At 40.5% G+C, this 14,631-nt stretch overlaps 1 protein-coding gene across 5 annotated transcripts in view; it reads right to left on the bottom strand.

The window, feature by feature from the left end:
* SUSD1 (sushi domain containing 1) overlaps positions 1-14,631 on the bottom strand; it is a 130,651-nt gene that overhangs the window by 66,193 nt on the left and 49,827 nt on the right. For 4 of the 5 annotated variants that reach the window (XM_059411063.1, XM_059411060.1, XM_059411062.1 and 1 more), the window contains exons 7-8: positions 12,754-12,851; positions 11,970-12,156 (exon numbers count right to left, since the gene is read on the bottom strand). The exons of the other annotated variant lie outside the window; for it this stretch is intronic. In XM_059411063.1, coding sequence (XP_059267046.1) covers positions 11,970-12,156; positions 12,754-12,851 — 285 coding nt within the window. The remainder of the gene's footprint in view (positions 1-11,969; positions 12,157-12,753; positions 12,852-14,631) is intronic. 5 annotated transcript variants of the gene reach the window in all.

Below are 14,631 nucleotides of genomic sequence, written 5' to 3'. Positions count from 1 at the left end.
TAATAATAATAATAATAATAATAATAATAATAATAATAATAATAATAATAGTCCCTCCTTAGCTACTAGAGATCAGTATCACGGAAGGACTTCTATGGGGAGGCCTAGGGACCTGGAAGTTCCACCTGACAGAGAGCCTGGGTGGGCAGAAGGAGGGACTTGGTTCCCTCCTGCCTCTGCAGACCAGAGTGTCATAATGAAGTTCGGACAACACGATGCTGACCCAGAGCAAGTTTCACCGATCAAGACAGCTGAGTACTCAGGGGCACACAGGCAGCTCGGTGGGTTAAGCGTGAGATGCTTGGTTTCAGCTGGTCATGATCTCATGGGTGGTGAGATCCAGCACCACTACCCTCACCTCCAGGTCCCTTACCCTCCCACTCCCCCAACTCCCCTGCGCTCAGCAGGGAGTCTGCTTAAAGAGTCTCTCCCTCTGTCCTCCCCACTCCCCACCCCCTCCCCCCCTGGCAGGGGCATGCTCTCTCTCAAATAAATTAGTAAATCTTTTAAAAAAAAAAAAAAAAAGATAGCAAAGTGCTCAGAAATAGGGGTGTCTGGGTGGGTCTGCCAGTTAAGCCTCTGACTCTTGATCTCAGCCCAGGTCTTGATCTCAGGGTCATGAGTTCAAGCCCCGTTTGGTCTCCACACTGAGTATGAAACCTACTTTAAAAAAAGAAAAAGTGCTCAGAAATTATGTTCAGGGCAGTGTGGGCTTTCTCACAGCTAGCTGCAAAGCGTCGGAAGGATGCTGGGTTATCCAATCAGCAGTAAATCTTTCAAGAGGAAATCTGAGATAAGCACACTAATATCATCCAATTAAAAGTAAGAGCAAAGAGAACCCCCATCCATTTTATTAGGAGAGAAATAGCAAATCTAGATAAAACTTTTGTCTTCTAACAATCTCATCTAGAAGCCAAAAAAAAAAAAAAAAAGCCTATGAAATGATTCTATAAAGATTATGCTTGAGAGGCAAAGAATGAATATTCTTTTGAAAAAAAAATTTGGGCCAAGTAATAGTAAAATTAGGCAACTTTTTTTTGTATTTTCAGTAAAAAATTTTAAAGATGGATTAAAGCAGATAAGGGATGTGCTAATAAGAGGCTGCAAGAGTGGAAACTGGTTGAGAGAAGCAGAAATAAAAAGGGAACTAGGGGAGGGGTCACTGGCTGGCTTAGTCCATAGAGCATGTGACTCTTGATCCTGAGATTGTGAGTTCAAGCCCCACCCTGGGCATAGAGCTTTAAACAAAAAAAAAGGAACTAGATGAGACAAGGAAATGCAAGTTCAACAACAAAATATAACATGCTTTAGAAATAGTGAAGGCCAGAAAGGTCGATGCATATATGCATACGTGTCTGTACAGAATACACCCGTTGCACTCTCACAGAAGACAGAGGGAAAAGTCAGGGAAGGGCGAGAGTGAAGACCAGGGCAGACAAACCTGGAATTCCATATAGGAGCATCTGATGAGCCAAAATACCAATTGAAAAAAAAAAAAAGCAATAATCAGAGATTTCATGAAAGAAACTATTTTTAAATGTATAAACGTGACATGGGAAACATGTCACAAGGCAAAAGAAAGAACTAAGTTTCCTTGCTGCCTAGAGCCTACTGACAAGTCCTTGAAACAGGCAGAGTGACCTTCCCTCTGGGAACTCAGCTGCCTGGATGTTGACACTGGCTAGGGGCAAAAGACAATCATAGCCCAACTGCACCCTACCCCCATCCTGGAAGTCTACTTGAACCTATACATTCCTTAGGAAACTTCTTTTATCTCTACCTTACCAGGAAATATGTGAGCAATCATCCTCCAAGCATATGGCCCGCTGATACACATCTGAAGGGTCTCATGACTAAGGGTTTACTAGATAGCAATAAATGACCTTCTCCTAACAATAACTAGTCCCCTCAGGATCCTGGAAACCTTGTTTCCAAAACACCTTGGAGGCTTGTGCTTCCCCTAACCCCCAACCAACTTCAGTCACCCGTGGCAACCCCAGTGCAGCTCCTCCTGTCCCCGTGCTTTAATAAAACCACTATCAGCTCCAAACCCCACCAGTTCAGATTACATCAAATGGACCCAAATCTGAAGATCCAAAAACCCTCTTCGGTACTAGGAAAACATAGTGAAAAACAATAACATTTATATCACACCTGACTAGTTTTCAGGAGGGAAAGGTCCTTTCTGTCTCATTCACTACTGAATTCTCAGTGCCTCAAATAATGTCAAACACACAAGTGGTCAATAAACACTTACCATGTGCATGAAAATAAATAATTAGTCTTGAATTTCACACATAAAGCCTCTGTGACATCGAGGCTTAAAAATCAGATTATCTATAATGGGATCTTTTTTCTAAAAAATCAAACCATCTTCAAATTCTCTTTCAAAAGTTTAAATTCCCAAAATCAATGTGAAATGCCTCTACAATTCTACCAACAGAAGGTATGTACCAGGAATTTTATCTTCTGTTGAGCTCTGATTCACTCGTGAAGATAGCAAAAAGACATTCTCACATAATCAAGGGCTCAGAAAGTATCCCTTGGAAAGAAGAAGATAGAAATCATTTTGCAGTGAAATAGAAATGTAGAAAAAAATAGAGAAACTTTGGTATGAAAGGACTGGTAGTAAGCACCGAAACTGTTAACACATATACCTGTTTAAATAAGTGTTGCAAACATGGCTGTAAATCAATATAAAAATGAATTATTTAAAAATGCAATACAAGTTAAAAAATAATTTAAAATAAGAAGTTGGCAATAAAATGCTGTATTAAGCCAAAAACATAAAGGAAGCAACAGGGGAAAGAAAAAAAGGAAGCAGAGAATGCTGACTTCCTTATCTCCTTCAGGAAGAAGTTAACATTATTTCAGTCTGAACACCGGTAATCAGAGAAATACACATTCAAATAGGATTTTGTTTGTTTTTTAATGTGTAATAGAAAATAAAAAATCTGTACTGTTTGTATCACCAAAAAAGAAAATCTGTGTCGCAAAAAGGTAGAAAACAATGGACATAGTGAAGAAACGTTAGGAGAAAACAAGAGGACGGAAGAAAGGAAAACCATATTACAAAGAACGCTAAATGTAAATTGTTCATCTACTTAAAAACAAAACGTTTCTCAGAATTCTTCACAACATATGCTGCCTCCGGGAGTACTACAGCAGTGTTACTGAGATAGATTTTAAGAACAAAAGTGTTGGTGGGGGTGGGGTGGGGAAACAGGTGAAGGGGATTAAAAGTACCCTACTCGTGATGCGCACTCAGTGATATATGGACCTGCTGAATCACTCTATTCTACACCTGAAACGGATACAACACTGTATGCTAACTACACTGAAATGCAATTTTTTTTTATTTAAAAAAGAACAAAAGTGGGCAGAGGCATATTATGCAAATAGATGTACAAAGAAATCAAGAAAACCAAGGTTGCTACCAAATTATAATTCAAGGTAAAAAATTTTAAACAGGATGAAGTGAGTGATTTGTTATTAATGAAAGTTAGACTCAGGGGCATCTGGGTGGCTCAGTGGGTTGGGCCTCTCTGCCTTTAGCTCAGGTCATGGTCTCAGGGTGCTGGGATTGAGCCCCGCATCGGGCTCTCTGCTCAGCGGGGAGCCTGCTTCCTCCTCTATCTCCACCTGCTTCTCTGCCTACTTGTGTTCTCTCTTTCTGTCAAATAAATAAATAAAATCTTTTTTTTTTAAAGCTAGAATTTACAAGTAAGACATCAGTCATGGACATAAATATCGTAACTTTAAAATGTGTGAATCCAAACAATTAGAATTTCTGAGAGAAATTGAGCAAAATGGCAATCTGAGTATCTACAAACCACTACCAACAACAAAAAACAGAAGTCTGGAATACATTTATTAATAGAGTTGACTAACGACTAGAACTTACTCTACTCACAAGCAAATGTACAGATTTATTATCACAAAACTTTCCCAAATAATAATCCCCAAGGGAAATGATAATAAGTTCCCCTCAAAATTACCAAAATGTAATAAAACTAGAAATTAACAAAAAAGTTAAATGTTAAAAAAAAAAAGAAAATCTACCATTTGCATAATTCACTTATAATTAATCCTTCAATCAATGGGGAAATCAAATAGCAATTGTGTAATGCTTTGAAAGCAAACATAAAGAGAACAAATATTAACACACACATAAATAATTCTTCAATCAAAGAGAAAATCAGAAGGACAATTATTTCAATGACTTGAAAGAAGGGATAAAGAGAGAATGTATCAATGCTGAAGGAATTCTGCCAATGCTTAAGTCCAAAAGCATTAAAGACTTTTATTATCAAACAGGAAAGAATGGAAATGAGTTGAATTATGCATTCAACTCAAGAATTTAGTAATAAAACTATATAACCAACTTAAGAGAATCAAGGGGAAAAAAGTAATAAAACTAAGGGGAGAAATTAATGAGGTAGAAAAAAAAAAACACTTAAAAACCTAAGAGTTTATTCTTCGGGGAAAGAAACAGTAATAAAACAGAAAACTCAAGCTAAGCCAATCAATTTTTTAAAAGAGTGAGAAAACCAAACTTAGGAATCAGAATAACCTGGCATTGCATAACCTGTAACCCCAGAGCAGTTGTAAACAAATATTCCATATTTTGCCAATATATTTAAAATCCCAACCAAATGAACACTTTTTTAGGAAAATATAAGCTATAAAAATTGCCTGAAGAAAGTGTAGGAAACATAAATAGATCAAAAGAAAATCACAGAGATCAGCAAACTTATCAAAGAATTATTTTCCCAAAAAGGGTGAAACTTAATGATCCTACGAGCAAATGTGTCCAACTTTAAAAAAGGAAGGCGGGGCGCCTGCATGGCTCAGTGGGTTAAAGCCTCTGCCTTCGGCTCAAGTCATGATCTCAGGGTCCTGGGATCGACCCCCCCATCGGGTTCTCTGCTCAGCAGGGAGCCTGCTTCCTCCTCTCTCTCTGCCTGGTTCTCTGCCTACTTGTGATCTCTGTCAAATAAATAAATAAAATCTTTTTTAAAATAAATAAATAAAATAAAAGGAAGGCAATAATTCCAAAGTGATACAAACTTTCCCAGAGCATAAAAAAATATGGAAAACTTCCCAATTCATTCTAAGAGAACTAGTGTAAAGCTTCAATGATAACAGATCGCCAAATGTACAGGCTCTAGAGGAGAGAATGGCAAATCCTTACACCAGTGCATATAAAAACAGAACAGATAAAACTTAAGTACATACTGAGTAAATGCAGAAACGTGCTTTGTTCCCAGTTGGAATGGCTCCACATAAACCCCATTTCTCACTAAATTAACTTCCAAATTTAATCCAATTCCACTTAAAATTTCAGAGAGAGTAAAGAGCTCTGGAGACATTTAACAATTCATCCACGGTCCCCTAACTCTTCAATGCAGAGTTAAGATACAAAACCAGGTCTGTCTGACCCAAACGCCACCATCCTTTTCCTGGGGAGAGGAGATTACCTTGCAGAGGTTAACTGGATCTTAGTAAAAATCGCTGACCCTTTCCACCACTTCAAACCCCTCAGATTGTTTTGGGAGGTTGGGGTACCAGGTGGTGAGTATTATAGAGGGCACGGATTGCATGGAGCACTGGGTGTGGTGAAAAAATAATGAATACGGTTATGCTGAAAATAAATTAATTAATTAAAAAAAAATCGCTGACCCTGAACAGCAAGGGGTCATTCTAATGGAATAATGACACATGAGTTCAAAGTCTTTTAAAAAGACATATTCCCCCAGAAAAACTACGCAATGAACCACAAACAAGTAACAAAACGACAATAAATACATCTCTCTCAATTACTTTGAATGTAAATGGACTAAGCTGCAATCAACAGACAGGATGTCAGAATGGATTAAAAAAACATACGTACTGGGGTGCCTGGATGGATCAGCAGGTTAAAGCCTCTGCCTTCTGGCTCAGGTCATGATCCCAGGGTCCTGAGATCGAGTCCCGCATTGGGTTCTCTGCTCAGAGGGGAAACTGCTTCCCTTCCTCTCTCTGCCTGCCTCTCTGTCTACTTGTAATCTCTGTCTGTCAAATAAATAAATAAAATCTAAAAAAAAAAAAAAAAAAAGACATGTATATGCTGCTTACAAGAAGCAGACTTATGTATATGCTGCCTACAAGAAACTCACTCCAGACTGACAGAAAGTGAGAGAGAAAAACATCTATCATGCAAATGGATGTTAAAAGAAAGCTGAGATAGCATACTTATATGTGACAGAATAAACTATTTTTTAAGATTTATTTATTTATTTGAGAGAGAGAGAGAGCAAGAGCACTTGAGTAGGGGGACAGATAGAGGAGAGAGAATCCCAAGTGGACTCACCGCTGAGCGTGGAGCCCAATGCAGGGCTCTATCCCACAACCCCGAGATCACGACGTGGGCTGAAATCAAGAGTCAGATGCTCAACTGACTGAGTCACCCAGATGCCCCGGGACAAAATAGACTTTTAAAAAAGGAATGTAATAAGAGACAAAGAAGGACACTGTATAATAATAAAAGGGACAATCCAACAAGACAATGAAACAATTATAAATATATTTATGTACCCAACATGGGAGCACCCAATACCAAAAGCAATTACTAACAAACATAAAGGAACTAATCGATGGCAACAAAATAACAGTAGGGGACTTCACTATCCCCCTTACATGGATGGATAGATCACCTGTGGAGGAAATCAACAAAGGAACAGTGGCTTTGAATGACACACTGGAACAGATGTATTTAACAGATATATTCAGAACACTCCATCTTAAAACAACAGAGTACACATTCTTTGCAAGTGCACACAGAACATTTGCCAGAACAGACCACATATTATGCCGTGAAACAAGGCTCAACAAATTCAAAAAGATCGAAGTCATACTATGCATCTTTTCTGACCACAACACTTTGAAACTGAAGTCATCATAAGAAAAAAAATTTGGAAAGACCACAAATACAATGTAGGTTAAATAACATGCTACTAAACAATGAATAGGTCAACAAAGAAATCAAAGAAGAAGTAAAGAATTACATGAAAATAAACGAAAATGAAAACACAACAATCCAGTATCTTTGGGGTACAGCAAAAATGATTTTTTTTAAAGATTTTATTTATTTGAGAGAGAGATCACAGAGGGGAAAGTGAGAGGGAGAAGTGAGAGGGAGACTCCCCGTTGAGGAGAGAGCCCGATGGAGGGCTCGATGCAGGGCGCGATGCAGGGCTCATTCTAAGGCCCTGAGATCATGATCTGAGCCAAAGACCGATGCTTAACTGACTGAGCCACCAGGGCGCCCCAACAAAAATGATTCTAAGAGGCAAGTTTAGAGCAGTACAGACCGACCTCAAGAACAAAATAAATCTCACCAAAAAACCTAACCTTATGTACTAAAGGAGCAAAAAAAAAAAAAAAAAAAAAAAGGAACAACAAACAAAAGCTAAACCCAGCAAAAGGAAGGAAATAATAAAGATTAGAGTACAAATTAATTATAAACAAATAGAACCAAAAAACCAAAAAACAAGAGAACTGATTAATGAAAGTAGGAACCAGTTCTTTGAAAAGATCAAGAAAATTTGATAAACTTCTAGACAGACTCAGGAAAAAAAGAGAGAGAGAGAAAAAAAGAGAGAGGACTCAAACAAAATCACAAATAAGAGAGGAGAAATAACAAGAAACACCACAGAAATGCAAACAGTTGGAAGAGAATATTATGAAAAATTATATGCCAACAAAATGTGCAATCTAGAAAAAAACGGATAAATTCCTAGAAACATATAATCTACCAAAACTGAAAAAGGAAGAAAGAAAATGTGAACAGACCAATAACCAGCCACGAAATTGAATCCGTAATCAAAAAACTCCCAACAAACAGAAGTCCAGGACAAGATGGCTTCAGGGCCAAATTCTACCAAACATTTAAAGAATTGAAATCTATTCTCTCAAAATTCCAAAAAATAGAAGAAGGACAACTTCCAATTTCATTCTATGAGGCAATTATCATCCTGATACCACAGCAAGATAAAGACACCACAAAAGAAAGAGAACTACAGGCCAAATCTCTGATGAACATAGATGCAAAAATCCTCAACAAAGTACTAGGAAACTGAATCCAACAATATACTAAGAAAATTATTCACCACGATCAAGTGGAATTTATTCTCAGGATGCAAGTGTGGCACAATGTTCACCAATCAATCAACATGATACAAGAAAGGATAAGAACCATATGATCATTTCAAGAGATACAGAAAAAGCATTTGACAAATACAACATCCACTCATGATAAAAACCTTCAACAAAAGTCTAAAGGGAACATGCCTCAACATAATAAATGTCTTATATGAAAAACCCACAGCTAATATCATCCTTAACGGGGGAAAACTGAGAGCTTTTCTCCTAAGGTCAAGAACAAAATAAGGATGTCCGCTCTTACCACTTTTGTTTAACATAGTACTGGAAGTCCTAGCCTCAGCAATCAGACAACAAAAAGAAGTAAAAGCCATCCAAATTGGTAAGGAAGAAGCAAACTTGTACTATTTACAGGTGACATGACACTATATATGGAAAATCCTAAAAACTCCACCAAAAAACTACTAAAACTGATAAATGAATTTGGTAAAGTCACAGGATACAAAATCATCATACAGAAATCTGTTGCATTTCTATACACTAATAATGAAGCAGAAGAAAGAGAAATTAAGAAAACACTCCCAAGGTACCTGGGTGGCTCAGTTGGTTAGTCCTCTGCCTTTGGCATGGGTCATGATCCCAGGGTCCTGGGATCAAGCCCGGCATCAGGCTCTCTGCCTCTCTGCCTACTTGTGACCTCTGTCTGTCAAATCAATAAATAAAATCTTTAAAAATAAGAAGAAAGAAAAAAAAAGAAAACATTCCCATTTGCCCCCAAAACAACAAAATACCTAGGAATAAACTTAACCACAGTGTGAAAGACTTGTACTCTGGAAACTACAAAACACTGATCAAAGAAACTGAAGACAACACAAAGAAATGGAGAGACATTCCACGCTCGTGGATTGGAAGAACAACATATTGTTAAAATGTCCATACCACCCAAAGCAATCTACAGATTTAATGGAACCCCTATCAAAATACCAACAGCATTTTTCAAAGAACTACAACAAACAATCCTAAAATTTGTATGGGACAGCAAAAGGCTGTGAGTCGCCAAAGCAACTCTGAAAAAGAAAAAACTGGAGGCATCATGATTCCAGACTTTAAGTTTTATTACAAAGCTGTAGCAATCAAAATAGTATGGTACTAGCACAAAAACAGACATACAGATCAATGGAACAGAAGAGAAAAACCAGAAATAAACCCACAATTACATGGTTAATTAATCTACGACAAAGCAGGAAAACAATAGGAAATGGGAAAAAGATGGTCTCTGCAACAAGTGGTGCTGGGAATTCTGAACAACAACAGAGACCACTCTCTTTCACCACACACCAAAATAAACTGCAAGTGGATTAAAGACCTAAATGTGAGATCTGAAACCATAGAAATCCTAGAAGAGAGCAGACAGTAATTTCTCTAACACCAGCCACAACATATCTCTAGATATGTTTCCTGATTTAAGGGAAACAAAAGCAAAAATAAACTACTGGGACTACATCAAAATGAAAAGCTTTGGCAGAGCAAAGGAAACAATCAACAAAACTAAAAGGTAACTTACGGAATGGGAGAAGATACTTACAAATAGTATCTCTGATAAACATTAGTATCCAAAATATATAAAGAATGGATACAACTCAACACCCAAAAAACAAAACAACCCAACTTTAAAAATAACAAAAGACATGAACGTTTTTTCCAAAGAAGACATGGAGATTGCCAACAGACACACTGAAAGGTGTTCGGCATCACTCATTATTAGGAAATGCAGATCAAAACCACAGTGACGTCATCACCTCACACCTGTCCGAATGGCTGAGATCAACAACACAAGAAACAACCAGTGCCGTTGAGGATGTAGAGAAAAAGGAACTCTCCGTGCACACTGTTGTGGGAATGCAAACTAGGTGCAGCCACTGTGGAAAACAGTACAGAAGTTCCTCAAAAAGTTAAAAATGGAACTACCCTAAGACCAGTAATTGCATTACTGGGTATTTACCCAAAGAATGCAAGAACCCTAATTCAAAGGGATATGTGCACCCCTATGTTTACAGCAGCATCATTAACAACAGCCAAACTGTGGAAGTAGCTCAAGTTTCCATCAACTGATGAATGGATAGAGATGTGACATATACACATACACACACATGTGCTCATGCACGCACACGCGCGTGCGTGCACACACACACACACACGAATATTATTCAGCCATTAAAAAAAAAAAAAAAACCGAAATCTAGCCATTTGCCATGACATGGATGGAGATATAGAGTAGTATGCTAAGTGAAATAAGTCAGTTGGAGAAAGACAAATACCATAGGATTTCCTTCATAGGTGGGATTTAAGAAACAAAACAAATGAGCAAAGGGAAAAATAGAGAGAGAAGGAGACAAACCAAGAAACTGATGATCACAGAGGTGAGGTTTGTGGGGATGGGTTAAGCAGGTGATGGCGGTTAACACGTGTTCTCATTATGACCAGCTCTGAGTCATGTAGAGAATGGCTGAATCACTGTATCATACACCTGAAACTCTTAACACTGTATGTTAATGGTACAGGAATTGAAATTAAAAACTTATAAGAAAAAAAGGAAGAAGGTATATTCCTGATCAATCCACAGGAATTTATCATTAATTCTGAACAAGATTCTGCAGTTATCACATTCATTCTAAAGATTTTTATTTATTTATTTAACAGACAGAGATCACAAGTAGGCAGAGAAGCAGGCAGAGAGAGAGGAGGAAGCAGGCTCCCAGCTGAGCAGAGAGCCCGATGCGGGCCTCGATCCCAGGACCCTGGGATCATGACCTGAGCTGAAGGCAGAGGCTTTAACCCACTGAGCCACCCAGGTGCCCTATCATATTCATTCTAAAACACTTTTCCCTATGTATTATTTACTTAGAGAGAAATATATTGTTTTATTTACATACAAGTACCCTGGAGACCTAATTTGCATAGTTTTGTAATTCAATCTCCATTGCTAAGACTGGCAGACGATTTCATCATTTCTGCCAAATCCAGGTCACATCCCAGTTCCCTGCGGCACCAATGCCTAGAGGCTGAGGCACCTTTTAAGTGGGACATCAGATAGCTAGTTGAGAACTACCTAAACTCACCCAAAAATAATAAATGACACCAATGGCTTCTCAAGATCTGCTCATAAGGTATTTAATTACTCCTGATGCCCCATAAGGAGAATTATGAAAAAATTATTATAATTGTCACAATATTATTCTAAAAATCCATGAGATACATATGTGCAATGAGCTTTATTACTACTATTAGAAACTCCTTCCTGTCCACTTCTCTTTTCATCTAATATCTCCCTTCCCACATCCTAGGGCTGCCTCTCCCTATCTGCTCACCCCAACTTGAACTTGATTCACACCCGCAACCAGTCCTGAAGTCAGTTTCCATTCTAGATGTGAAGCCACTGGTCACCTCCCCGGCTTCTCCTCTCCCATAGCCAAGAAGAAGAAGGACTGTTGTGTTTCCTGCAAATGGTAAGTTACATGGCAACCCTCTAGTGCCTTGAATAATTGAGAATTGACTGCCTCGTCACCAAATGTTCTCTTCTTTTAAATGCCTTATTACCTTCCATTTGAACCAGGGACCCAGCCGAGAAACCATCCGCCAGTGCCCATTTGGCCTGGCATCAACAGGACAGGAATCTCTCCTACTAGGCCTGCTAGAACCGCACCCTCCTGACTACAGACCTCAGAAAGCAACCATGAACTCTTGTGCCCAACGGACTCTGAAGGACATCTCCCCACATCTTGTGCTTGGCATTTTCTGGGAGGCAATGAGACTTCACCTCCACCTACCAGCTGTCTGGAACCCGATGATGGCCGGCACGGAGCGCGTGGGAGGGGCGGTGGAAATGCTCATGGTGTAGTTGGTGCCTCGGTGCAGATCTAGGCACACTTCTGGGGTCCTGCTTTCTGTGGTCACGTTGACTGTCTCCTCATGAACTGATTCCATAGAGTACAACCGTTGTCCTTTTATGTATATCTTTGGTGGGGGGGGGGGGGGAGTAGAAAAAAGAACCCACTGTGACTCTGGTGAAAACAAGGGAGAGAGACTTGGTGGAACTGAATCCCATTGTCCTACTGGCTCCTTTAATCCCACACTGTGCTCGAAGGGGAGATGAATGAGGTCAGCCTCTGCTCTCAGGTATCAAGGCCGATCAGCCCAGTCACCAGCGGACCCTAAGAAGTGACATAAAATGAGGAGTCCCTCTAGGGAGGCTTATGCTGCACGCAAAGGACCAGCTGTCCATGGAGGCCGTTGCACCCTGAGAACCACTCGCTGCCTCCTGTTCCCGAGGCAGCAGATGCTTCCCCTCTTCTGGGGGCGTGAGATTCGAGTGCTGGGAAACAAGCAATCATGATGATGCCAAATATAAACATATCCCCCCACACACACCCTGCCGGAGGACACATATATTAAATGCAGAATGTAAAGTAAAATAAACCAGATATCTGAAAAAAAAAAAAAATCTGATCACTTTTGAAAAGAACAGTCAGACTCTTAGGTGGAGAAGCCCTCATGAAAGGAAGTCTCTCCAAGTCATGCTCCCAGAGGGAAAAAGTGGAACATTTTACTTACCATGTAGACAGTCTTGGAGAGAATGCTTCCTGGGTTTACCTGCCACCTCACGCAGGTGTTATTAAACACTGATACAGCACGGATTTCTGTAATTATTTCTGAAACAGAAAAAGAGAGTCCATTCACGAAATGCCATCAGCAGCCTTTGGCATGACTTAGTTTCTTGGTGCTGCTTGTATCTCCGCTAATCACTGTTCAGAGGTCTGATTCAGACACCAAATCAGGCCATTCAAACTGCCCCAGGCCAAGTACCCCATTTATCTCCACCAAGAATGAGCCTGGCCCATTACCTGACTTGGACGAGAAGAAAAGCTAGGTACCCGCTGAGCCAAAGGCAGAGGCTTAACCCACTGAGCCACCCAGGTGCCCCCACACAGAATATTTTTAAAAAGCCAGACAACTTGGAGAAATCGGTGGCTTTCTGATAAGTCAGAATTAAATGGCTTCGGTTAGAGCAGCCCCAGAAATATCTGGGGAGGTTATGGAGAATTTATTTCAGTTACTCTGAGCTGCTCCTGAGGAATGGCCCTGTGTGGGGACTGCTGCCCCTTTTCGGGACAGCAGTGACCTGGCAATAAGAGGGTTTTGTCAGCCAGGTGGGATGAAGCCAGAAACACTTCTTTCCTGAGCAGTTGCCTGGAGGAGTCAGGGCGCAGCTGGGGGCGGCTCTCCATCCCACAGGAGTGGAACGCCAGTGGCATCCAGTGGCCTACCAGGCCAATCACAGCTTGGAGTTCTTAGCCGTTCTCAAGCGGGTACCTAGCTTTTCTTCTCGTCCAAGTCAGGTAATGGGCCAGGCTCATTCTTGGTGGAGATAAATGGGGTACTTGGCCTGGGGCAGTTTGAATGGCCTGATTTGGTGTCTGAATCAGACCTCTGAACAGTGATTAGCGGAGATACAAGCAGCACCAAGAAACTAAGTCATGCCAAAGGCTGCTGATGGCATTTCGTGAATGGACTCTGCCTTTGGCTCAGGTCATGATCTCGGGGTCCTGGGATCGAGCCCCACATCAGGCTCTCTGCTAGGCAGGGGGCTTGCTTCCTCCTCTCTGCCTGTGTCTCTGCCTACTTGTGATCCCTGTCTGTCAAATAAATAAATAAAATCTTTTAAAAATATATATATATTCTGTGTGGGGGCACCTGGGTGGCTCAGTGGGTTAAGCCTCTGCCTTTGGCTCAGGTCATGATCTTGGGGTCCTGGGATCAAGCCCTGCATCAGGCTCTCTGCTCAGCGGGGAGCCTGCCTCTCCCTACTTCTCTGCCTACTTGTGATTTCCGTCTGTCAAATCAATAAATAAATCATTTAATAAATAAATAAACAAATAAATATTCTGTGTGTATTTCATGTAATAACTTTGGCAAATTGGGAAACCGTATTAGGGTCTTGGTTCTGAGGTCACAGTTCCCAATGGACAGTATTGACTCTCTGTCCTTCCCGGCTCTACTCACGGGACCCCTTACCCCTGCTTTCTGGGATGTCATTCCCCATCGTGTAATAAATGTAAGCCCTGTGCCTCAGGCTCTGTTTTCTGGGAAACCCAAGGTAAGATTCCCATCAAGAGGGTGAGGAAAAATAATTCTCCATCTCAGAAGATGGCTCTTTTCAGCTCTCCCTCTCAGTTCTCTCTCATTGTCTCTCCCTTCCTCAGCCTCCACCATGGGAAAGACAGCCTGCACGCCGGGCACTGAATACAGACTCATTTCCCTTGCAGCCAGAACTAATGCTACTGTTAGACAGACCCTGGTCTACTGATGATCTCTTTGCCATACAAGACTTTACATCTTTGGGTGGCTCAGCAGTTGAGCGACTGCCTTTGGCTCAGGTCATGATCCTGGAGTCCAGGGATCAGGTCCTGCACCCAGCTCCCTGCTCAACAG

The sequence above is a fragment of the Mustela nigripes genome, chromosome 9, assembly GCF_022355385.1.
Source record: "Mustela nigripes isolate SB6536 chromosome 9, MUSNIG.SB6536, whole genome shotgun sequence".
In the NCBI taxonomy this organism is placed as follows: domain Eukaryota; kingdom Metazoa; phylum Chordata; class Mammalia; order Carnivora; family Mustelidae; genus Mustela; species Mustela nigripes.
The sequence above is the reverse complement of the archived record's forward strand: the minus strand, read 5'-3'. Positions and strand labels throughout refer to the sequence as shown.